This window comes from Oncorhynchus gorbuscha, linkage group LG23 (genome assembly GCF_021184085.1).
Source record: "Oncorhynchus gorbuscha isolate QuinsamMale2020 ecotype Even-year linkage group LG23, OgorEven_v1.0, whole genome shotgun sequence".
NCBI classification, from domain to species: domain Eukaryota; kingdom Metazoa; phylum Chordata; class Actinopteri; order Salmoniformes; family Salmonidae; genus Oncorhynchus; species Oncorhynchus gorbuscha.
In genome coordinates, this window is record NC_060195.1 from 49,487,132 (window position 1) to 49,513,060 (window position 25,929).

A 25,929-nucleotide genomic window follows, 5' to 3' on the forward strand; every position below is an offset into this window, starting at 1 on the left:
TGATGGAAGTATTCACATGGCCATAATTCAGTAATAATTCCAAAATAATGCATGCATACAGAACACACTAAGTGTATTTTTTTGTATTCAACTCCACTAGTGGGGGAACCCTTACATAAATGAAATCTTTCCCGGGTTTCAGGATCATTGACAGCTATCACTCGAACGCTATGGCTGCGTTTTGTGACTGATGCTAAATATTTCATATTCAATTTTGTCATCGGTTAGGCTACTTGTTGAGCAGACTCTCCTGTCTCTCGAGTCCACATTATTTCCTATCATCTGTTTTAGCTTTCAGAGTAGCTGGATGGCAACTGATGCTGCACCTTCTGAAAACAGACCCTCCAGGTGCGTCAGATTGGAACGGTCGCAGCGCTAAAGATGTCGCGCACGATACGATACAAACAAGTGTTTCAAGAAGAACATGATGGCGGCAATTAACCCAGGACCAAGATGACAGTGGACATCAAAATACAACTTCTCAGGCATTTTGCCGCCTAGCAGACACGGAAGCGAAAATCACTGGGCTGACATAGAACCCAGCCTTCATCCGAGAGCCACGACCGGCGGATTCAAATCGAACGTAAATGCAGGTTGCCGTAAAACGGGTCCACGCAAAGGACCAGTGCTGAGCGCAGGCTAGAGGAGAGGAGGGGGAAGCGAGACATGTTGCTACATAAAACTAGCATCTTCATCGGAGAGCCATGGAGAACGCGGCCCCATCAAATCACGGTTTAATCTCCTCCAACATATTACTTGAATGTGAATTACAGATAATCGCGGTGGTAAACCAGCAGCACTACCTACGACCCAACATTTAAGAGGTGAAAAACGCAAAATAGACCCCAATTCAATGAATGTTGCGGCAGAGAAACCCCCACGGTGGAGTCGGCCGGTGAAGAAGCGCGTTCCCAAAATATGACCTGGGGTGCTTGGACGTGTCTGCTGCAAGAAGACGGCTTCAAAATCTGGCTAGAACCCCGCGAGAACGAAAAGCCATTCGCCGACTCAGAGAGGGCCCAGAGATGGCGACTGTCCTTGGCTTCACTCTTGTTTCTAACCATTCTGCTCTCTGATCACTTATGGTTTTGCGCCGAGGCGAAATTGACAAGGACCCGTGATAAGTTTGCATTGACGGACATGGGAGTTTACCCGTCTGCAAACCCCATCGCATCATCCAGCCTCCATTTAGCACACAGCAGCCTCAGAGAAAACGAATATGCTATTTTTATAGGGAATTCTACCAAACCTTTGTGGCGACTTGAAACTTGCCACCACGATAGTTTATCTAAAAACTGCTTTACTTTTGATGACGCGGATCATTTGTGCAAGGACCTTTCGGAAAAAGAACGGACCCGGACAGTAAATATAAGTGATTTGTACCTTTCATTTTGTAATTCTTATTCTCTTTTGGATTTGTTTTACGGGTCTACGAGTCCGGACAATTTGAACTGCAGTCTTGACGTGCTTATTGATGGCGATGTGGCGAGGTGCAGCCTGTGCGTCCAGGCGTACCAGCGCTACGACCAACACGCCCTGGAGAAATATGAGGAATTTGAGCTTATGACTCAGAAATATGAAACGGATGCATATTCAGTGAGAACATGCATGGATGAATGCAAGGTAGGCTGACGGGGATCATCCCCCAATCTGTTGATTTTTGCTAAATAGATACAGTTTGGTCCCATACAGACGTCAATCGTCATGGTAACGGATGATTCAAGGAGATCCTTTGCTCTCTTATCAGAAGGTTCAAGCAGGATGAGAAGCATATGGCCTTGTACTCTGAGGTCTTTCATGTGTGTGCCTTTGGTTGCTTTTCCCCCAATTGAGGAGTTTTAAATCGGTTGTGGAATGAAGATAGGGCCAGGCCTTTAGGTGTCATAACTGCTTCCACAGGCTTCACAATATCACCAGAAGTAGGCTATTATTTCCAAGCAAATATCAGCCATCTTTACATGTTAATTCTTTCTGTAAATTATGATATTTTCTTTTAGTGCAAGGCTAGTATATGGCAAAGACTACAGTAGCTGCTACTATTTTCCTATTCCTATTTGTGGTGCGCATGCGGTGTAGCGGCCACTCGGTGCCAGGTGTTCCGCCATGGCCACCCCACTCCACATTGAGTACATTTCAATAACGTTATTAGGGCACCGGTGGCTTCCATGCCTAATCCGCTGGAATGGTCTTCCCCCCGTCGCATGTGGCACTGCTTGCTCGTTATTCGCCCGCTGTAGCCCAGGGCAGCATTTTTTTCAGTCGTAAACTCGACAATGGCGTTGACACAGAATTACGACAGCTGCTCTCTTTTTATCACATAATTTTTACCTCAAATATGATCATGTGGCCTGGAGGAAGCTTCGACCCTGTAGTTTTGTTTTACACTTCACCGACTGGTTGGTGAAGAGCCATTAAAAAAGAGGCCTATGTTCCAGTGTGTCCTTGCCATCTCTATTCGGCAATCGTATGCAACATTCACGAGTAGCCTGCTTGGAAAATATAGTTTATTCTGCATTCAGGGTTTTTGGTGTCAGATATCCTGTGCTCTTATAGGTTCAGTATAGAATTGTTGTATATTTTCTATTTGATTCTTTAAAATCCGCCACTATGGACTCGGATGAGAGCTGTCCATGGTTCTGAAATCAATCTATAGAAAGCCGAAGCTCCAAGCGAATGGCAGGTCAGTATTCATAAACCAGTTATTGAAAACAAACAAAACACGGTGTGGGTTCGAATTGCTCCTAAACACGATCTTCAATCAATTTTGCATTTCTCCAACTAGTGGTTAAGGCTAGGATTGGGGGCGGGGGAATGGGGCACCACCTGAAGTACTCAATGAACACAGGTGTAAAACCTAAACGAGTCATGATAATAGTGTGTGGTGCTGAAAGACAGCTCCCAGCCACCCACCAATATTTTTAATTTAATTTTACCTTTATTTAACCAGGCAAGTCAGTTAAGAACATATTCTCATTTTCAATGATGGCCTCGGAACAGTGGGTTAACTGCCTGTTCAGGGGCAGTACCTTGTCAGCTCGGGGGTTTGAACTAGCAACCTTCCGGTTACTAGTTCAACGCTCTAACCACTAGGCTACGCTGCCGCCCCAAATAGGCCAGGAATCACTGTGATGAGGATGCAGTAATAGCCACACTATTTCTTTCACAATTTTGTCAGGATACTTTTGGCAGGATGCTTTCATTCATGTGGAGCTTATTGTGGTTCGATAATGATGAGATAACAAAAAAACTAAAACATTGGCCTACATGCTCATATTTGTTTGATAATTATCAAGGGATATCTCCATCACTACTAAAGGTTTGTTTTCTGTCTTTTCAGTTGATTTGTTAATTTTTTCTTTTGACTTTCATCCTCTTTTTCTGTCTATCTGTCTCATCCTCTCCTCCAGTACTCCCTCCATCCCTGGTTTTGACAGGCAGATGATGGATGTTGAGGGCATCACTGTAAACCCCAAAGCATGTTTTACTCAAATACGTCTAGTAAGTTCTACTCAAAGTCAATTAAAAGTCATTATTACTTAAAATGTTAATGTGGCACTGACTCGAAACTAAATGAGAAGTCATACCAACATTTTTTTTAAAGATACAGAATGATAACAAACAAACTTTTTTTCCCAGCATGTTGATTTTATATAATTGTTTTTAATATCTGTGTTTTGGCATGTACATTGAGTGATTGATCCAATTATTTAATTTTAGCCTAATGGATAGCCTAATGCAGGCTAGATTCCAATAGGAATGATCAAAGCCAGCATAATGGCATTTACAATTAGTGTTTCGATATTCTAGTAATTTTCCCAGGTTTTCCAGAAATCCTGGTTGGAAGATTACTGGAAAAAATGTTTGAGAAAGTTTGGGAAATTTTGCAACCCTACTTGCAGGCCTGATGTGGCCTGTAAAAACTATGAGTTTCAGGCCACTGTATAACGCCTTTCGGTATATGTAATGGTTCAATTATAATGATAATATTAACCTAGGAACTCAGTTGGGGAAGGCCAAAGGACTGAAAATGTATGAATTCAACAACCATCTCTCAGTCACTAACAAATACAGTCATCGGTGGTAACTATATAATTCAATCGAAAAGATAAGGCACACTGGGAAATCATTGGAGGCGTGGCTTAGTGGGGGCAGTCAACTAATAATATACCTTACAAAAAAAATGCATTTGTATTACTCACATGAAGGTAGTACTGCTCACTTCAGCTATTTAAGTTTCTTAACTTATTTTTAGGTAGTCGGTTTACGCAAAATGTTTGAATAGCCAGAACTTATCCGGTTTTAAAGTGTTGGGTGTGTTGTTATTAACTTTGCAATACAGCAGGCTCCAAAATTACTGGCACACCTCACTTGCAATGCACAAACAATACTTAAAAATATAAACAATATCATTATAGAGATAATCAAAAAATACCAGCACGTGAGAAATACTGTACTTTATTAATGTTTTAATGGAACCCACCAAAAACATTTTTTGATTTAATTAAAAATCAATGTCCTCCAAATCAAGGTTTCACAATGAACATCTGAACAATGAACAAATATAACAAATTAAACCAGGAATTAAATTCCACTTATTTAAGTTTATCTAAGTCTTAAGGAACTATATTGAGATGAGGTAACACGCATGAAATATCCCTTTGTCATCCAACACCATGAAGAAAACAACAGAACTGGCAGTTCAAAAGAGACAGATGGTCATAGACCTTCATAAATCTGGTAATGGCTACAAGAAGATCCACAAACGATTGAATATACCACTGAGCACTGCCAGGGCAATTAATAGAACATTCTAATGATATGGAACAGTTGAAAACCTCACGTATAGAAGAAGATGCAAATGCATTTTGCTCCCAGGATAGGGAGGACACAGATGCAAGCGCTTGGAGTTTGCCAAACGTTATTTAAATTATGACTGGAAGAAGGTGCTCTGGTCAGAGGAGACCAAAATTGAACGTTTTGGTCAGATACAGCATCAGCATGTTTGCCGTCTAAACAGAGATCCATACAAGGAGAGGCCCCTCATACCCACGGTGAAATATGGTGGTGGGTCAGTGATGTTTTGGGGCTGTTTTAATTCCAGAGGTCCAGTGGCACTGGTTAAGATTGATGGCATAATGAATTCCACCAAGTGTCAGGCAATTTTGGCTGACAATCTGGTTGCCTCTGCCAGAAGGCTGGGACTTGGACGTAGGTGGACTTTCCAACAAGACAATGACCCGAAACATACCTCAAGATCCACACAGAAATGGTTCTGTGACAACAAAGTCAATGTTCTGGCATGGCCATCTCAGTCGCCGGACCTCAATCCAATCGAAAACCTGTGGGCTGAGTTGAAGAGGGCAGTTGATAAGCGCACACCCAAGAATGTGAAGGATCTTGAAAGGATCTGCATAGAGGAATGGTCCAAAATCCCTCCAAATGTGTTCCTTAACCTGGTCAAACATTACAGGAAAAGACTCCATGCTGTTATCCTTGCCAGAGGTGGTTACACTAAGTAAACAATGAGGAGTGCCAATAATCATGAAACCTTGATTTTGGTGAAATTTATTTTGTATTAAATAATTGTATGATTTTGGTTGGTTGGTTCCATTGAAACATTAATAAAGTACAGTATTTCTCACATGTTGGTATTTTGAGTTTATCTCTATAATTATATTGTTTATATTTTTTTAAGTATTGTTTGTGCATTGCCAGTCAAGGGTGCCAGTAACTTTGGAGCCCACTGTCCAATAATGGTAACGTATTACAGAGCTTCAGTATTGGAACAGTTATTCCAACTCCAACAATCATGCTTGCATCCCAAATGGCACCCTATTCCCTAAATCAATCAATAAATCAATCAATCAATCAATCAATCAATCAATCAAAATGCATTTATAAAGCCCGTTTTACATCAGCCGATGTCACAAAGTAATATACAGAAATCCAGCCTAAAACCCCAAACAACAAGCAATGCAGATGTAGGAGCACAGTCAGAGCCCTCAAAAGTAGTGCACTAAATAGGGAATAGGGCGATTTGTGTATTGTTTCTCTCTTTAACTACATGCTTTTTCCATCGAGTCACTATGTTAGCCTGGTCCTATATCGGTTTGTGCTGACTTGCCAACTCCTATCGTCAATGTTTGGTGTGACAGTGAGAATAGGAGTTGACAAGATAGCGCAAACAGATCTGGGACCAGGCTAGAGTGGCAATGCGTCACAATATAGTGTGCCTGATGTAGTGCGTTCGGTTGGCCAAATGACTGCTGTCACAAGGTCAGGTTCACAGAGGTCACACTTCAGTTGGATGGAAACATCTGGACATAGATACTTGTGGTCTTGTGTGGCTCAGTTGGTAGAGCATGGCACTTGTGGGTGTGTCTGTGTGTGTGTTTAAGTGGGGTCTGGTGGCACTTTACATTGGTGGATGGGCCCCTAGTAATGGCTGGAACGGAATTAATGGAATGGTTTTAGCCATTACTATGAGCCGTCCTTCCCTCACCACAAGTGAGTGAGTGATCCCTCTGCCCCCCCCCCCACACTTTCTAAATGTAATCCGTTACATTTACCTGTCTAAAATTGTAATCCGTAACCTAACTTTTGTATTATCGAAACTCAGTAACGTAATCTGATTATATTCTGTTACTTTTAGATGACTTTCCCCTTAAGAGGCATTAGAAGAAGACAAAAATGTATGTTACCAATTGAACGACATCTATTGCAGGATGAATCAATTTTAAAGTTTACATAACTGGCCAAATATGGATTTGACATTTTACTTTATGGGTTGGTGATATAGGCTTCTTCTAACCCATCTCTTACCTACTACATATAATAATAAAATAAAATACATTTAAATTAATTTAGAATTCCAGTCATTCCAATAATGTCACGCCTTGGTCATTGTATTTTGTGTTTTTTTTATATGTTTGGGTAGGCCAGGGTGTGACATGGGTTTATATGTTGTGTTTCGTATTGGGGTTTGTATTATTTGGGATCGCGGCTGATTAGGGGTGTGGTATAGGCTTGGCTGCCTGAGGCGATTCTCAATTAGAGTCAGGTGCTTATCGTTGTCTGGCAGCCTGAGTTTCGCTTTGTTTTTGGTGGGTGTTTGTTCCTGTCTCTGTGTTGTAGTCACCAGATAGGCTGTAATTAGTTTCACGTTCCGTTCTGTTGTTTTTGTAGTTAGTATCAGTTATTTCATGTACCGCGTTCTTTCATTAAATATATAATATAATATATGCCATTTAGCAGACGCTTTTATCCAAAGCGACTTACAGTCATGTGTGCATACATTCTACATACATACATTCTACATACATTAAAGTCATGAGTAACCTACACGCTGCATTTCGGTCCGACTCTCTTCTTTCAACAGACGCACGCCGTTACAAATAAATGTTATACCTCTTGATCTTCAAGAATAGGACTTGGAAGTATAGTATATATTAGCTAAATTGTTTAACCTGACCATGACCCCAAAACTAAGGATTTATTAGCCAGCCCAACTCTTATTGTTTATGATTTTGATGTCATGGAGGACTGATTGGGCTCATTGATTTGAGGTGAAAAATAAATGCTGCACTCATGGAATGGCATGCTTTGAGCAATACTGAAAAATGCTATTTACATGTGAAAAATGAATGCCATATGCTGCATTTGCTATAGGACTATTGTTCAGCTTTTTTTGGTGACACTTTGATATCTTGATAATATGCAGCTGTTTAAAGGGCAAATCCACAGATGAAACAATTACAAAATCGACATCCCGCCCCCGTTTTGATCAAAAGCTAAGGGATGGGCCTGCAGAAATGTAACCACTCTCAGGTTAATAGACAGAGCTATGGATGCAAGGACTGACCATCTTTGATATCAAAATGATTGTTTTAACCATTTTATGAGGCTATACAGTGTTTATTTACATTTCCAATGTTTACAAGCATTGGAAAAGCTTATATTTTGGGTTCTCATGGAGTGTGACAGTTGAACTAAGCTCATAAGGCATTTGTAAGTTATATTTTTGAAGAGTCGCTCTGGATAAGAGCGTCTGCTAAATGACTTAAATGTAAATGTAAATATAACTTGCCTAAGGAGAATGTAAACATCCAACTTCAACTGTATACAGTGGGGCAAAAAAGTATTTAGTCAGCCACCAATTGTGCAAGTTCTCTCACTTAAAAAGATGAGAGAGGCCTGTAATTTTCATCATATGTACACTTCAACTATGACAGACAAAATTAGAAGAAAAAAAATCCAGAAAATCACATTGTAGGAGTTTTGATGAATTTATTTGCAAATTATGGTGGAAAATAAGTATTTGGTCACCTACAAACAAGCAAGATTTCTGGCTCTCACAGACCTGTAACTTCTTCTTTAAGAGGCTCCTCTGTCCTCCACTCGTTACCTGTATTAATATATATATATACACACAGTTGAAGTTGGAAGTTTACATACACCTTAGCCAAATACATTTTAAACCCAGTTTTTCCGTAACAATTCCCTGTCTTAGGAATGTAAGGATCACCACTCTATTTTAAGAATGTGAAATGTCAGAATAATAGTAGAGAGAATTATTTATTTCAGCTTTTATTTCTTTCATCATATTCCCAGTGGGTCAGAAGTTTGCATACATTCAATTAGTTTTTGGTATTTGGCCTTGCTCGCACACGCTTTTTCAGTTCTGCTCACAAATTGTCTATAGGATTGAGGTCAGGGCTTTGTGATGGCCACTCCAATACCTTAACTTTGTTGGCCTTAAGCCATTTTGCCACAAGTTTGGAAGTATGCTTGTGGTCATTGTCCATTTGGAAGACCCATTTGTGACCAAGCTTTAACTTCCTGACTGACGTCTTGAGATATTGATATGCTTCAATATATCCACATAATTTCCTTGCCTCATGATGCAATCTATTTTGTGAAATGCACCAGTCCCCTCCTGCAGCAAAGCACCCCCACAACATGATGGTGCCACTCCTGTGCTTCACGGTTGGGATGGTGTTCTTCAGCTTACATGCGTCCCCTTTTTTCCTCCAAACATAATGATGGTCATTATGGCCAAACAGTTCTATTTTTGTTTCATCAGACCAGAGGACATTTCTCCAAAATCTACAATCTTTTTCCCCATGTGCAGTTGCAAACATTAGTCTGGCTTTTTTTATGGAGGTTTTGGGGTAGTGGCTTCTTCCTTGCTGAGTGGCCTTTCAGGTTATGTCGATATAGGACTCGTTTTACTGTGGATATAGATAGTTTTGTACCCATTTCCTCCAGCATCTTCACAAAGTCCTTTGCTATATATATAGTATGTATGTATATATATAAATATATAAATCCTAAAATGGATGTAGCAACTATCAAAATTGTGCAAGCTTGAGCATGTGTCAATTAGGCCTGTGGATTTTTTTTTTATCAGCATGAATTTGATTGAGCAATTTAAGCCTTACATTTATTCCATAGGCTTGCACCCGTATGCAGCTGTTGAAAGAGCACATTTATCACTGGCTGTCCACTGGTTTCAAAAACAATGAATGATAGGCAGGTTAAACTTCTTGAATTCAACCATTGTTAGGTTCAAATACACATTTCGTTTTGTGAACAGCCATTCACAACAACCACAATCCGTGAGGCACAGATAGATAAATGAGAGAGCAGCAGTGTGATTCACATCAATGCGTTTTGTAGATATCAATAATAACTGATATCCGTATTGCCGTAGACAACACTCTGCTGTCATCCTTACCTCCAAGCGTTTATTCAAGATGGATAATCTTTGGATGCCGACAGTAGTCGCACCATTGGAAGACATAGCTTTGACTGTAGCCTACAAAAGCCTATTCCTGCTCTTTTCTCGCCATCCATCAAACACATTTGGTTTGTCATCATAGCGGTCTCTGACTTGTGGTCAGACTCGCTTAGCTGGAACAAACTTGCGCCTTTTTTCAATGCTGATTTGAATGTAATTGAAAAAACAGAGAAGAAACATCCTTTCTGAATTTAAAACTAATCTTCGAAGTAATTAACTCGTTTTTCAAAAGTATCTGTAATCTGATTACAATATTTTTGATGTTAACATTAACCCAGCAAAGGAATGTGTGTGTGTGTGTTGATTGAGCGGGACAGAACTGGTGCTGAGAGGTGAAGGGTGACGTGAAACTTTCTGTGTAAAAAAAACGTTCTCATTCATTCAAACACACACATACAAACGCTCGCTTGCACACGCTCGCTCGCTCACTCACTCACGGGTAGGTTGTTTAGCAACTGAAGCGGTGTGCTCAACCGTGGAGCAAAACAGTGTTGGTTAAGAATCAAAGGATTGTTGACATGTAAACTATATTTCTCCCCCAAATATTTATTGAAAACATAAATACATTTGCACAATAAGCAGTTGTTGTCTCTCAAATACATTTTTACAATTGTTGGTTAGCTAGCTAGCTTAAGTTTAATCACTATCGGGAAATGATGGTCTTTAGTCCACTGTGTAGGAGGTTTTTTTTTTATACTGCAAAGAAACTGTGGTGGAGGGTTTATGAGTGGCATTTCTGCATGTCAAATGTCTGTTTTTGTGTGTGTCTATATACTGTTTGTTTATGAATAACACTTTCACACTTACCATCTCAATTTGAAAGTCTATGCCGACGCCGTGGTTTATATAAATATTTCATAATGACCTTGTTAGTGTCAGGATTACAGAAACATACTAAGATCAAAACCTAGCATCTACACCAATTCTACTGTTGTGTTTTTTTCAGACCAGGTGTGATCTCAGGTCTATGGCCCTGTAAGATCTTTGTTGTATCACAACCATTTGGTCAAATGTGTTGTACATCAGTTGTACAACTTGAGTGTGATCGGGGCCTATAAGAGTCAGTGGCAACTTGACCTCACAGTTTCACTTTGGAATTTGATGTAACGTCGATTTTTGAACCATTACTTCTGCGTGGTTACAGGGTTAAAATGTCACGGTTTTCTTCCTGGGAAGGAGAGGCGGACCAAAACGCAGCATGGTTCTAGTTCATGGTTCTTTAATAAGAAAACTCAAACAAACTACAAAAACGTGAAAACCGAAACAGCCCTATTTAGTGCAGTAAACACAAAGACAGGAAACAATCACCCACAAAATACCCAAAGAATATGGCTGCCTAAATATGGTTCCCAATCAGAGACAACAATAAACACCTGCCCCTGATTGAGAACCAATCTAGGCAACCATAGACTTACCTAGACACCTAAACTGAACACAACCCCATAAATCTACAAAAAAACCTAGACAAGACAAAAACACATAAATCACCCATATCACACCCTGGCCTAACCAAAATAATAAAGAAAACAAAGATAACTAAGGCCAGGGCGTGACATAAAACAGAAACAACTCAAAGGGTTAAGTTTAGGTATTAATTCCGAGTGGTTAAGGTTAGGGCTATGGTTTGGGGAAAGCATAAAATTTAATAAAAAATGCATATAGTGCTCTCCCTGCTTGCTAGACAATTGTGAACTGCCATGACGCAGTGGTTTATGCAGCAGCATCTGGCTCTGTGAGTTTGAGCCCAGTGCTGTGCCATAATGTCTTTGTTTTTATGGTTTGCGCCGAGGACGGAGTATATCGAAGTCCTCAGGATAGAAATTGACGTGTGTTTCTAGTGACCAGCCTGTAATAGGAGCCATATAGCTACAGTTCGGTTCCCAGGGCTGAGGGCTGAGGGCTGGCTCCTGAATCGACTGGCCACTAAATTGAATCAGCATGTCAGCACTGCTACAGGTCACCGTGACTCTGGGCTTCCCCCTCCCTCTCTCCCCCTCGCTGCCGTGGGAGTTTGACCTTGTAACCTAGGAAATATTGATTTTAAATCCCCAAGGGTCTCTCTCTCTCCCCCCTCCTTCTCTCGTTCTGTTTCTCGACCTGACCGCTGAGAGGGACGGCCGTTAGAGCAGCAGTGAGAGGCAATAGTTTGGCACCTACTGACTTGAGTTTCCTCTTGACTTTGTTGTTGCTTAATGCAGTAAAATTCTCTCCACTAGTGAGAGTGGGTGAGAGATTGAAACATAATGATACCTTTACAGAATTCACCTCACCTGTGTGAGCACATGGGTACACCTTCCCAAAATCTCCTCTCCAGTGTGTGTGCTCTGTTGTGTGTGTGATCCCAAACCTAACCCCATCCTTAGGAAATTGAATGACATAGTCTAAGATTCATTGTCTTGTTCTATATCCCTAAGCGTGGTAATCTCAATGAAGGGAGCCTGGCGATGGAACAGCATTGTGGCTGTGTGTGTGTCTCCTAGGATGTTAAGGCTCTCCTCTCCTCTCCTCTCCTCTCCTCTCCTCTCCTCTCCTCTCCTCTCCTCTCCTCTCCTCTCCTCTCCTCTCCTCCTCTCCTCTCCTCTCCTCTCCCTCCTCCTCTCCTCTCCTCTCCCTCTCCTCTCCTCTCCCTCCTCCTCTCCTCTCCTCTCCTCTGTGTGTTGTGCTATACTACGTGCTGTGGGTACACCCTGCCAGACACCCTTGACAGGTGCCTGGCAGCTCCCCATTCATCACCCACTCACACCATGGTGGGCACCATCACTCGCTCCCTCCCTCATTTCCTCCACCCATCCCTGAATGAGATACAGCCCCATTCAATCACAGCTACAGTATGTTTATTTTCCTGAACGAGGGAGGAAAGAGGGAGAGAGAGAGGGTATGTTTCTGTGTATGTGTGTGTAAAGAGAGGGAAGGCAGAGAGAGAGAAAGAATGAGGGAGCGAGGGAAAAAGATGTGTTTGTGTTTGAAAGATGAATGTGTTTGTGTTTGAGATATATTATTATATTATATTATATCTTATAGAGGAGAGAAAAAATATTATGTGTGTTTGGGGGAGAGAGAGAGAGACAGAACAACAACAGCCACAGGAAACTGTGATGAGTGAGAGGGAAACTCAGGAGGAGGAGGAGTAGAAGAACTTGACAGGTGTCTCCCTCGAGGGGGGCGGATAAAGATATTGTGACTTAGTGAAAGGCAATGAATGATGTCTCAAGATATGTGTGTGTGTGTGTGTGTGTGTGTGGTTGTGTAGGATTACAACAGGAAATAAATGTGACTAAAGGAAGTTATGTATAGGGTAGTAGTATCTTTATTGTCAGTGTGGTGTACTGTATAAGGTACAGTGGCTTTGGAAAGTATTCAGACCCCTTGAATTTTTCCACATTTTGTTACATTACGGCCTTATTCTAAAATGGATCAAATCAAAAATTTCCTCAGTAATCTACACACAATAACCCATAATGACAAAGTGAAAACAGGTTTTAAGAAAGTTTTGCTAAATATATATTTTTTGAAACAGAAATAGTGGTACCAGAGCGACAAAGTCTAGGTCCAAAAGGATTCTTAACAGCTTGTACCCCCAAGCCATAAGACTCCTGAACATCTAATCAAATGGCTACCCAGACTATTTGCATTGCCCCCTTTATTTTACACTGCTGCTACTGTCTGTTTATTATCTATGTATAGTCACTTTAACTCTTCCTACATGTACATATTACCTCAATTACCTGGACTAACCGGTGCTCCCGCACATTGACTCTGTACCGGTACCCCCTGTATATAGCCTTGCTATTGTGATTTTACTGCTGCTCTTTAATTACTTGTTACTTTTATTTAAAAAATTGTACTTAACACTTACTTTTCTTAGAACTGCATTGTTGGTTAAGGGCTTGTAAAGTAAGCATTTCACTGTAAGGTGACTGTTGTATTTGGCGCATGTGACAAATAAAATTAGAATTGATTTGATTTGATATTTAGCCCCTTTGTTATGAGACTCGAAAATGAGCTCAAGTGCATCCTCTTTCCATTGGTCATCCTTGAGATGTTTCAACAACATGATTGGAGTCCACCCGTAGTTAATTCAATAGATTGGACATTATTTGGAAAGGCACACACCTGTCTACATAAGGTCCCAGAGTTGACAGTGCATGTTGGAGCAAAAACCAAGTCATAAGGTCAAAGGAATTGAGCTTAGAGCACCGAGAAAGGATTGTGTTGAGGCACAGATCTGGGGAAGGGTACCAAAACATTTCTGCAGCATTGAAGGTCCCCAAGAACACAGTGGCCTTCATCACTCTTAAATGGAAGAAGTTTGGAAAGAGCTGGCTGACTGGCCAATCTGAGAAATCTGGGGAGAAGGGCCTTGGTCAGCGAGGTGACCAAGAACGTGATGGTCGCTCTGACTGAGCTCTAGAGTTCCTCTGTGGAGATGGGAGAACCTTACAGAAGGACAACCATCTCTGCAGCACTCCCCCAATCAGACCTTTATGGTAGAGTGGCCAGACGGAAGCCACCCCTCAGTAAAAGTCACATGATAGCTCGCCTGGAGTTTGCCAAAAGGCACCTAAAGACTCTCAGACCATGAGAAACAAGATTCTCTGGTCTAATGAAACCAAGATTGAACTCTTTGGCCTGAATGCCAAGCTTTACGGCTGGAGGAAACCTGGCACCATTCCTACGGTGAAGCGTGGTGGAGGCATCATGCTGTGGGGATGTTTTTCAGCGGCAAGGACTGCGAGACTAGTCCCGATTGAAGCAAAGATGAATGGAGCAAAGTACAGATAGATCCTTGATGAAACCTACTCCAGAGAGCTCAGGACCACAGACTGGGGCGCAGATTCACCTTCCAACAGGACAAAGCACACAGCCAAGACAATGCAGGAGTGGCTTTGGGACATGTCTCTGAGTGGCCCAGCCAGAGCCCGCACTTGAACCAGATAAAAAAAATCTGGAGAGACCTGAAAATAGCTGTGCAGCAACGCTCCCCATCCATCTGACAGAGCTTGAGAGGATCTGCAGAGAAGAATCGGAGAAACTCTCCAAATACAGGTTTGCCAAGCATGTAGCGTCATACTCAAGTAGACTCATGGCTGTAATCACTGCCAAAGATGCATCAACAAAGTTCTGAGTAAAGCATCTGAATACTTATGTACTTTAAATGTGATATTTAAAGAGTTTTTTTATTAAAAAATGATCAAAAATGTCTAAATATGTTTTTGCTTTGTCATTATGGGGCCATTGCATGTAGCTTGATGAAGAAAAAACAATTTAATACATTTTAGAATAAGGCTAAGAATAAGGCTATTATCATAACAAAATGTGGGAAAAGTAAAGTGGTTTGAATACTTTCCACAGCCAGTAAAACGTTTAGACACACCTACTCGTAAGGGTATGAGACATCCCGAAAATGTGTTTTCTCACGAAAACGACTTTAAAGTCAGAACGGTTTGGCCTACACATACAGTGGGGCAAAAAAGTATTTAGTCAGCCACCAATTGTGCAAGTTCTCCCACTTAAAAATATGAGAGAGGCCTGTAATTTCCAACATAGGTACACTTCAACTATGACAGACAAAATGAGGAAAAAAATCCAGAAAATCACATTGTAGGATATTTTATGAATTTATTTGCAAATCATGGTGGAAAATAAGTATTTGATCAATAACAAAAGTTTATCTCAATACTTTGTTATATACCCTTTGTTGGCAATGACAGAGGTCAAACGTTTTCTGTAAGTCTTCACAAGGTTTTCACACACTGTTGCTGGTATTTTGGCCCATTCCTCCATGCAGATCTCCCCTAGAGCAGTGATGTTTTGGGGCAGTTGCTGGGCAACACGGACTTTCAACTCCCTCCAAAGATTTTCTATGGGGTTGAGATCTGGAGACTGGCTAGGCTACTCCAGGACCTTGAAATGCTTCTTACGAAGCCACTCCTTCGTTGCCCGGGCTTTGTGTTTGGGATCATTGTCATGCTGAAAGACCCAGCCACGTTTCATCTTCAATGCCCTTGCTGATGGAAGGAGGTTTTCTCTCAAAATCTCATGATACTTGGCCCCATTCATTCTTTCCTTTACACGGATCAGTCATCCTGGTCCCTTTGCAGAAAAACAGCCCAAAAGCATGATGTTTCCACCCTCATGCTTCACAGTAGGTATGGTGTTCTTTGGATGCAACTCAGCATTCTTTGTCCTCCAAACACGACGAGTTGAGTTTTTACCCAAAAGTTATATTTTGGTTTCATCTGACCATATGACATTCTCCCAATTTTCTTCTGGATCATCCAAATGCTCTCTAGCAAACTTCAGACGGGCCTGGACATGTACTGCCTTAAGCAGGGGGACACATCTGGCACTGCAGGATTTGAGTCCCTGGCGGCATAGTGTGTTACTGATGGTAGGCTTTGTTACTTTGGTCCCAGCTATCTACAGGTCATTCACTAGGTCCCCCCGTGTGGTTCTGGGAGTGAGGGGTGAGATCTTACGTGGAGCCCCAGATCGAGGGAGATTATCAGTGGTCTTGTATGTCTTCCATTTCCTAATAATTGCTCCCACAGTTGATTTTTTCAAACCAAGCTGCTTACCTATTGCAGATCCAGTCTTCCCAGCCTGGTGCAGGTCTACAATTTTGTTTCTGGTGTCCTTTGACAGCTCTTTGGTCTTTGCCATAGTGGAGTTTGGAGTGTGACTGTTTGAGGTTGTGGACAGGTGTCTTTTATACTGATAACAAGTTCAAACAGGTGCCATTAATACAGGTAACGAGTGGACGACAGAGGAGCCTCTTAAAGAAGAAGTTACAGGTCTGTGAGAGCCAGAAATCTTACTTGTTTGTAGGTGACCAAATACTTATTTTCCACCATAATTTGCAAATAAATTCATTAGAAATCATATAATGTGACTTTCTGGATTTTTTTCTCATTTTGTCTGTCATAGTTGAAGTGTACCTATGATGAAAATTACAGGCCTCTCTCATCTTTTTAAGTGGGAGAACTTTGCTGACTAAATACTTTTTTGCCCCACAGTATGACCACTCTATGGAAATATGAGACTCATGAACATGGTGTTTTCCCTTTTACCCTCACGACCCCTACAAGTGTCACAAGACTCGTCTGAAGGTAACCCATACAAATTAATGGAAGTATGGATGTAGTTTTGTGCCACCAAACATAAGGGGTTAAATGTGTCCAGAAAAACTAAAATATTTCCTGATCTTTCTTATATCTCCAAGACATAGTACAGACACTACAAAACCTTAATATAATAATAATAATATTCATTATTATGTATTTTATTATTGTTTTTTTGCCATTTATTAATGTGTAATTCAATACATTTCTATGGGCTACAGTAGTAAAGGCCAAATGTAATATTTAAAAAAAATACAAATAAATCAAATTAAAAAGATACCTAAAGGTTTCCTTGAATTCAAAATCAAATAGCTAAATGATCCATGGTATGACCATCTTACAACCATTCCAATAGCTTAGTAGAACCACCCGCCCGACATCATGAATGGCCATAAATGGAACATTATGTTATATAACCATCAACCGTTAGCTTACCTTGTAACACTGATGTGTCATGACTGTTTGTGTGGGCATGACTGTGTGTATGTTCATGACTGTGTGTGTGCTTGTTCATGATGACTGTTTGTGTGTGTGTGTGTGTGTGGGGGGGGGGGGGGGTTCTACCTGTTTGTTGCCCCTTCTTGAAATTGTATCTGCAATTTGGAGGGCCTGGACATTACGAATGAGTATTAGCAGTGAGAGTGAGAGTGGGAGAGAGATGGCGAGAGAGAAAATGCAAATGTATTTCTAATTATGTTCATGAATGGAGAGGTCTCTGTTTCACAGGTGCGCGCAGGGGCCTTTGTGTCTCTCATTAGCGCCAATGCTATCGTCTTCTAGGGCCTGGCAGGAGGAGCAGTGAGCTGTCTCTCTTTCTTTGCTCCCACTTTCTCTCTCTATCTCTCTCTGGTTCTCTCAAAAAAATACTGTGTTAAAAACAACCCAGTTTGGGTAAATATTGGACAGAACACACATTGGGTTATTTTTACCATGGCAGTTGGGTCACTTAGTTGGATTATTGAGCAATGCGTATCCTACGAAACAGGTTTGAGGAGGTAGTGAGGTAACTTTGGTCAACTCTGAGTTCAACTCGGGATAACCGGTCATATGAAAGTGGCAAACGTTTTAGCCAGCTAAAATTCTAGGGCAACGAATCCTTCAGACCTACCCTGCTCTGGGGCAGGCTAACTCACAGCTAACTCAACTACCCTGAATTAAATCTGACGTGTATTCATGGCTACCAAGGGAAGCCAGGCTTCTCCAAAGAATGTACAAAACCCCCCTAAAAAAATACAATTTATCTTTCACGTGTCCTTCAGTTTGCAAGAGGCTGAATGTATCTTGCCCTAGAAAACCTCCAAGCAAACTAAACAGTAGCCCTGTGTGTCAGTATGTGTAGCGTATAAATCTGATGCTTTCTGGTTAGAAAGAGTATGACATTCTTCCCGCCCATACCTTTAAATGCATGGGAAGCCAGCGGGCATTTGGCTTCCCTCGATATAAACAAATATAAAATAATAGCCAATCAGCTGTCGTAACTCTCCTGTGACGATCTGAAGGATCAGGTTACAGTGGGTCCGCTCTACAGCGTGCTCTCTCTCGTAGAGGGAGAGAGCGGAAAGACAGCTGTTTTATGGTCGGTCATAAAATACGCTGCCTCTGTGCTCTGTAGTGTTCGAAGTTGGAATGTAAACTGTGGTACACAGTGAAACCCTTGGACATAAGAAGTTGTAATAATTAAACAATGTTTATATTTTTGAGAATGTGGGAGTAATCTGTGGGCATTTAAGGGACATTTCGAGTGTGTTTCATTTGGTGATCTCATGAAGGACAGGAAACACATAACTGTATCTCTTGAAGTGTACATTTCCCAGCTGTCAGGTTTACATCTAAATATTGTGAAATGTATGTGATTAAACATGAAACCATTTGTGAAAAAATGTGATGTTAACCCATATTTTCTCATTTAGAAGGTTTTCATATAAAGTTATCCAAAGCAATGGCCACGTCGACGTGAGCATAGACATTACATCAGCGTCATGGACCGCCCTTTTCTCAGAAGTGCATTAAACCCACTTCCTACAAAATGTACATTAAGTCAGAGAACGCCGGGACGGAGTCCCCATATTGGAATGGCTGCAGTTCTATAGAACTAGACCAGAAAATATGGAGCAGATGCTAGATGTTGAAATGGTTAAGAACTACAATTCTATAGGCCATGGAGACGGTTAACCTCTCTTGGGTAGGGGACAGTATTTTCACGTCCGGATGAAAAGCGTGCCCAAAGTAAACTGTCTGTTACTCAGGCTCAGAAGCTAGAATATGCATAGAGTTGGTAGATTTGGATAGAAAACACTAAAGTTTCTAAAACTGTTAAGATAATGTCTGTGAGTATAACAGAACTGACTGGACAGGGCAGACAAACCATCCACCACCAAAGAAACTCAGCCTACCACTATTTTCAATGGCTGTCACTTTTATTATAAGGTGAAGTCCTCCCAGATTCCAGTTCCTAGGACTTCCACTGGATGTCAAGACTTTAGAAAGAGTTTCATGCTGTTTTTTGGAAAAAATGAGCCAGAAATTGTAGTTTTCCTAGCGCGTCAATGAGAACGTGTTCTTTGTTGTTTATCTCTGGTAAAGACAATGACGATTCTCCGTCTTAAATTGTATTGTTTATTTACGTATTAGGGTACGTAAAGGTTTGATTATAAATGTTGTTTGACTTGTTTGGAAAAGTTTATGAGTAACATTTGGGATTCCTTTTGTGTGCATTTTGATGGAGGGAAACTGGGTGGATTATTGACTGAAGTGCGCCTGCTAAACCGAGTTTTTATGGATATAAAGAAGGACATTAATCGAACAAAAGGACCATTTGTGATGTAACTGGGACCTTTTGGAGTGCCAACAGAAGAAAATCATCAAAGGTAGGGCATTTTTTATATCGCTATTTCTGACTTTCGTGCTGCACCTGCCTGGTTGAAATATGCTTTTCATGGTTTTGTATGCGGGGCACTGTCCTCAGATAATTGCATGGTGTGCTTTCGCCGTAAAGCCGCACAGCAGCTGGATTAACAAGAAGTTAAGCTTTATTTAGATGTATTACACCTGTGATTTTATGAAAGTTAAATATTTATAATTCTGTAGTTTGAATATCACGCTCTCCAATTTCACCGGATTTTGGCCAGGTGGGACGCTACCGCTAAACTCTGAGAATATGGATCACTACAGAATAAGAGCAAATCCTAGACATATAATTACTAGTCTGCAGCTGGAAATTACATACATCTAGTACGAGAATACCAACAACCGCAGAAGCATTTATTCTATGCAACTGTCACACCCTAAACCCACCTCCAGGTGTCACCTGTTTTCCTAATTTGTCCATGGATACTTATTCCTGTGTTCCCTGCTTGTCTGTTGCTAGTTTGTTTTGTTGTCAAGTCAACCAGCGTGTTATTCCATTCTCCTGCTTTTTCCTTCTCTCTGTTTTTGCTAGTCCTCCCGGTTGTGACCCTTGCCTGTCTGGACTCTGAACCCACCTGCCTGACCTTTCTGCCTGCCCTGACCTTGAGCCTGCTTGCCACTCTATACCTCCTGGTCTCTGACCTGTTTTTGCTCTTTTGCCTGTCCAGGACCATTCACTTGCCTACCCCTTGATTATAATACATTTCAGAGACTCTAACCATCTGCATCTGGGTCTCGCCTTGCGCCCTTACATCAGGCGTACAGATGTTTTTGCTATTTCTATTCCAGAGTCTCTGAGCAAGCGACAACTACGAAAGACATTGTGACTTCTGGGGAAGTTAACCAGAGACTCTGATGAACTGACTCTCCAGCAGACGGACCGCCAATTCCAACAGAGAAGACAACAATGACATACGGGTGTAAATATATACATTGAAATGATTCTCGAATGAACGGCCGTTCATGTGCAAAGGATTAGCATTTCAATGAATATAATTATCACTTGTGTGTAGTGAATCCATTTAGTCTCTTCCACTCTTTTCCTGTCTCCACCCCTTTCCATTATCTACCAAGCCGTCATACCGGTTTAGCCTACTAGGGACTTATCAATGCATTGTGTTAGTAACCAATGTTGAGTCTGGACTATTATTAAATGTGAAAACTGTATATTATCAATTCTCTAGGTTGAATTATTACGTGATTAAACTAATTTCCCGGCTAACTCTTCAGATATTTTTAAATCTTATAAATTAGTCTTCCATTAATGATTATTAATTGTTACCTTCGTTAGTTCTCATTATTGAATGTCGCAAACCCTTGGATATCTGCACAAACCCTAGTTTCAATAATGAATCAGCGATATACAAATTAGCTTAATTATTTTCTAACTAAATAATTACACATAATTACATAACAAACAGTAGATATTTGGGTTTCTGAGAAAGAGTGGGGACTGAGAAAGAGCAGGACAGACTAAATTGATTCACTACACAGTCTATATTCATTGAAATGCTAATCCTTTTTCACATGAACGGCCGCTCATTTGAGAATAATTGCAATGCATATATTCATTTCCGTATGTCGTTGTTTTTCACTGTTGGAATCACCCGATCGTCCTGTAGAGTTCATCAGGGTCTCTGGTTAACTTTCCCAGAAGTCACAATGTCTTTCGTGGTTGTTGGTGGTTAGGATGGATACTTTAGAGTACCATTGGGAAATGTTTATAGGATAGATGCTTCGGCGGTTGTCAGTATCCTCGTAATAGACTTATGTAATTTCCAGCTACAGACCAGTAATTAAATGTCTAAGATTTGCTCTTATTCTGTAGTCATCGATAGTCTCAGAGTTTAATCATTTCCAGCCATGTAGCCAAAACTACAGCTGTATAGAATTGTAGCCATTCCAATGTGGGGACTCTGTCCCGGCGTTGTAGGAAGTGGGTTTCATACTCTGTGGAAAAAGGGGTGGTTCTGATGCCCAATGTGATGTCTGGGCTCACGGGGGTGTGGCCACTGACTAGTTAATATTTATATGAAAACCATACTCTCATTTAGAAGGTTAACGTCACATCACATCTTTTCATGTTTAATGACATACATTTCAAAATATTTAGATGTAAACCTGTTTTGTGTTTCAAGTTCTTTATGAGATCACCAAATGAAACACACTCGTCATGACTGTCCCTTAATTAAGTGTCCACGGACCATTCCCACATTCTCAAAAGTAGAAACATTGTTTAGTTCTCCCAATTTGGGGATTAGGACTTTTGAACAAAGAGAAGCACTTTGTTCTGCTGGACTCTCCCTCAATACTGTAAAACCTTAATACTGTAAAACCTGACGTGGGATCCACGATATGCACCCAAAAGGCCACATCTTGACACCAATATCTACTGTTTGTTATGTATTTCTGTGAGTATTTAGTTAGTTAGTAAAATAATTAAAATAATTAAGCCAAGTTGATTCATCGCTGATTCATCATAGGGTTCATGCAGATATCCAAGGATTTGTGACGTTCAGTAATGAGAGCTGATGAGATACTAATGATACGTTAATAGAAGACTAATCGATAAGATATGAATATATCTGAAGAGTTGATTTGGGAAATAGACTCTATAAACTCTATAGACTTCCTAGTTAATTAAAGTTTACATGATTAGTTTAGTCACGCAATCATAATTACACATAGAAAATTGATTTGATAAATAAAGTCTTCACATTTAATGATAGTCAAACACAACGTTGAACCCCCCTTCCCCCTGCAAGGAGTCTAAGATCGAATGAGGTCATGATTTAATTAATTAATATTAACTGTGCAAACAGATTACTGTACAGACAGACTGTGTTAAATACGAATAGAGCCGTATGGTGTATGTGTTGCCCATAGAAGTTGCGTATCTGATGATGTCAGGGTGTCTTAGGAGTTGGTAAAGTTAGTGATTATATTTCTAGTGCTATGACATGATCCAGCAACTTATAGAAATTCAATTTAACTAAGAAGTAAAACATTTCTTACAAATCTTTTAAGGTGGATCTTTTAGATAATATCCCAAATGATTGGTTTCTACAAATGAGACAATTTAAACTTTTCCATATTAACCTAGACCAACTAGGCTGTCAGGTTAATTAAAGTGTAATTCAGAGGTGGACCGCAATGGCGATCACCAACCGGACATCCACTGCCCATTCTTGTTGTGGACTGCTCTGCTTTCAGAAAGCCTACCAAGATCAACTATCAGAGGGGGACTGCAACGATGATCCACAACCAGGACATCACGTGGTAGTTATTTTTATGTTGGTTTGCAACTTGCAGAATCCTTCCAAGTTGAATCCACCAGAGGGGGACTGTCATAACTCTCCTGTGACGATCCGAAGGATCAGGTTACAGTGGGTCCGCTCTACAGTGTGCTCTCTCTCGTAGAGGGGGAGAGCGGGATGTTGGCTGTTTTACGATCAGTCATAAAATATGCTGCCTCTATGCTCTGTAGTGTTTGAGGTTAGAATGTAAACAGTGGAACACAGACAAACCCTTGAACATCAGAAGTTGTAATAAGTAAACAATATTTATATTTTTGAGAATGTGGGCGTAATCTGTGGGCATTTAAGGGACATTTCGAGTGTGTTTCATTTGGTGATCTCATGAAGGACAGGAAACACATAACTGTATCTCTTGAAGTGTACATTTCCCAGCTGTCAGGTTTACATCTAAATATTGTGAAACGTACATTTTTTATTTTTTTATTTCACCTTTTTTTAACCATGTAGGCAAGTGGAGAACAAGTTCTCATTTACAATTGCGACCTGGCCAATATAAAGCAAAGCAGTTCGACACATACAACAACACAGAGATTCCAAAGCCGCCCCCTTTGGCCGTATCTTGTCTGAAAATGTTGTAGTTAGGGATGGAGATTTCAGAATATTTGGTGGTGTTCCTAAGCCAGGATTCAGACACGGCTAAAACATCCGGGTTGGCAGAGTGTGCTAAAGCTGTGAATTAAACAAATTTAGGGAGCAGGCTTCTAATATTAACATGCATGAAACCAAGGCTATTACGGTTACAGAAGTCATCATAAGAGAGCTCCTGGGGAATAGGAGTGGAGTAAGGCACTGCAGGGCCTGGATTCACCTTTACATCACCAGAGGAACAGAGGATGAGGTAGGATAAGGGCACTGCTGAAAGCTATAAGAATTGGTCGTCTAGAACGTCCGGAACAGCGAGTAAAAGGAGGTTTCTAGGGGCGATAAAATAGCTTCAAGGTATAATGTACAGACAAAGGTGTGGTAGGATGTGAATACAGTGGAGGTAAACCTAGGTATTGAGTGATGATGAGAGAGATATTGTCTCTAGAAACATAATTGAAACCAGGTGATGTCATCGCATATGTGGGTGGTGGAACTGAAAGGTTGGATAAGGTATAATTTCCAGACCATTTCCAGAGACCTTCTCCCTCACCTCGCTCATCAACTCATCACTGACCGCTGGCTACGTCCCTTCCGTCTTCAAGAGAGCGAGAGTTGCACCCCTTCTGAAAAAACCTACACTCGATCCCTCCGATGTCAACAATTACAGACCAGTATCCCTTCTTTCTTTTCTCTCCAAAACTCTTGAACGTGCCGTCCTTGGCCAGCTCTCCCGCTATCTCTCTCTGAATGACCTTCTTGATCCAAATCAGTCAGGTTTCAAGACTAGTCATTCAACTGAGACTGCTCTCCTCTGTATCACGGAGGCGCTCCGCACTGCTAAAGCTAACTCTCTCTCCTCTGCTCTCATCCTTCTAGATCTATCGGCTGCCTTCGATACTGTGAACCATCAGATCCTCCTCTCCACCCTCTCCGAGTTGGGCATCTCCGGCGCGGCCCACGCTTGGATTGCGTCCTACCTGACAGGTCGCTCCTACCAGGTGGCGTGGCGAGAATCTGTCTCCTCACCACGCGCTCTCACCACTGGTGTCCCCCAGGGCTCTGTTCTAGGCCCTCTCCTATTCTCGCTATACACCAAGTCACTTGGCTCTGTCATAACCTCACATGGTCTCTCCTATCATTGCTATGCAGACGACACACAACTACATCTTCTCCTTTCCCCCTTCTGATGACCAGGTGGTGAATCGCATCTCTGCATGTCTGGCAGACATATCAGTGTGGATGACGGATCACCACCTCAAGCTGAACCTCGGCAAGACGGAGCTGCTCTTCCTCCCGGGAAGGACTGCCCGTTCCATGATCTCGCCATCACGGTTGACAACTCCATTGTGTCCTCTTCCCAGAGCGCTAAGAACCTTGGTGTGATCCTGGACAACACCCTGTCGTTCTCAACCAACATCAAGGCGGTGGCCCGTTCCTGTAGGTTCATGCTCTACAACATCCGCAGAGTACGACCCTGCCTCACACAGGAAGCGGCGCAGGTCCTAATCCAGGCACTTGTCATCTCCCGTCTGGATTACTGCAACTCGCTGTTGGCTGGGCTCCCTGCCTGTGCCATTAAACCCCTTCAACTCATCCAGAACGCCGCAGCCCGTCTGGTGTTCAACCTTCCCAAGTTCTCTCACGTCACCCTGCTCCTCCGTTCTCTCCACTGGCTTCCAGTTGAAGCTCGCATCCGCTACAAGACCATGGTGCTTGCCTACGGAGCTGTGAGGGGAACGGCACCTCAGTACCTCCAGGCTCTGATCAGGCCCTACACCCAAACGAGGGCACTGCGTTCATCCACCTCTGGCCTGCTCGCCTCCCTACCACTGAGGAAGTACAGCTCCCGCTCAGCCCAGTCAAAACTGTTCGCTGCTCTGGCCCCCCAATGGTGGAACAAACTCCCTCACGACGCCAGGACAGCGGAGTCAATCACCACCTTCCGGAGACACCTGAAACCCCACCTCTTTAAGGAATACCTAGGTTAGGATAAGTATTCCCCCCCCCTTTAAGATTTAGATGCACTATTGTAAAGTGACTGTTCCACTGGATGTCATAAGGTGAATGCACCAATTTGTAAGTCGCTCTGGATAAGAGCGTCTGCTAAATGACTTAAATGTAAAAATGTAAATGTATAATGAGCAGGGCTAGTGGCTCTACAGTGAAATAAGCCAATAAACACTAACCAGAACAGCAATGG

General features: G+C 41.6%; 1 protein-coding gene across 1 annotated transcript in view; it reads left to right on the forward strand.

Moving 5' to 3' along the window:
- The first annotated feature begins 651 nt into the window (after nt 1-651).
- LOC124011268 (transmembrane protein FAM155A-like) overlaps nt 652-25,929 on the forward strand; it is a 69,009-nt gene continuing 43,731 nt past the window's right edge. Inside the window, exon 1 of the mRNA XM_046324469.1 lies at nt 652-1,623. Within this exon, the coding sequence (XP_046180425.1) occupies nt 919-1,623 (705 nt within the window). The 5' untranslated portion in view covers nt 652-918. The remainder of the gene's footprint in view (nt 1,624-25,929) is intronic.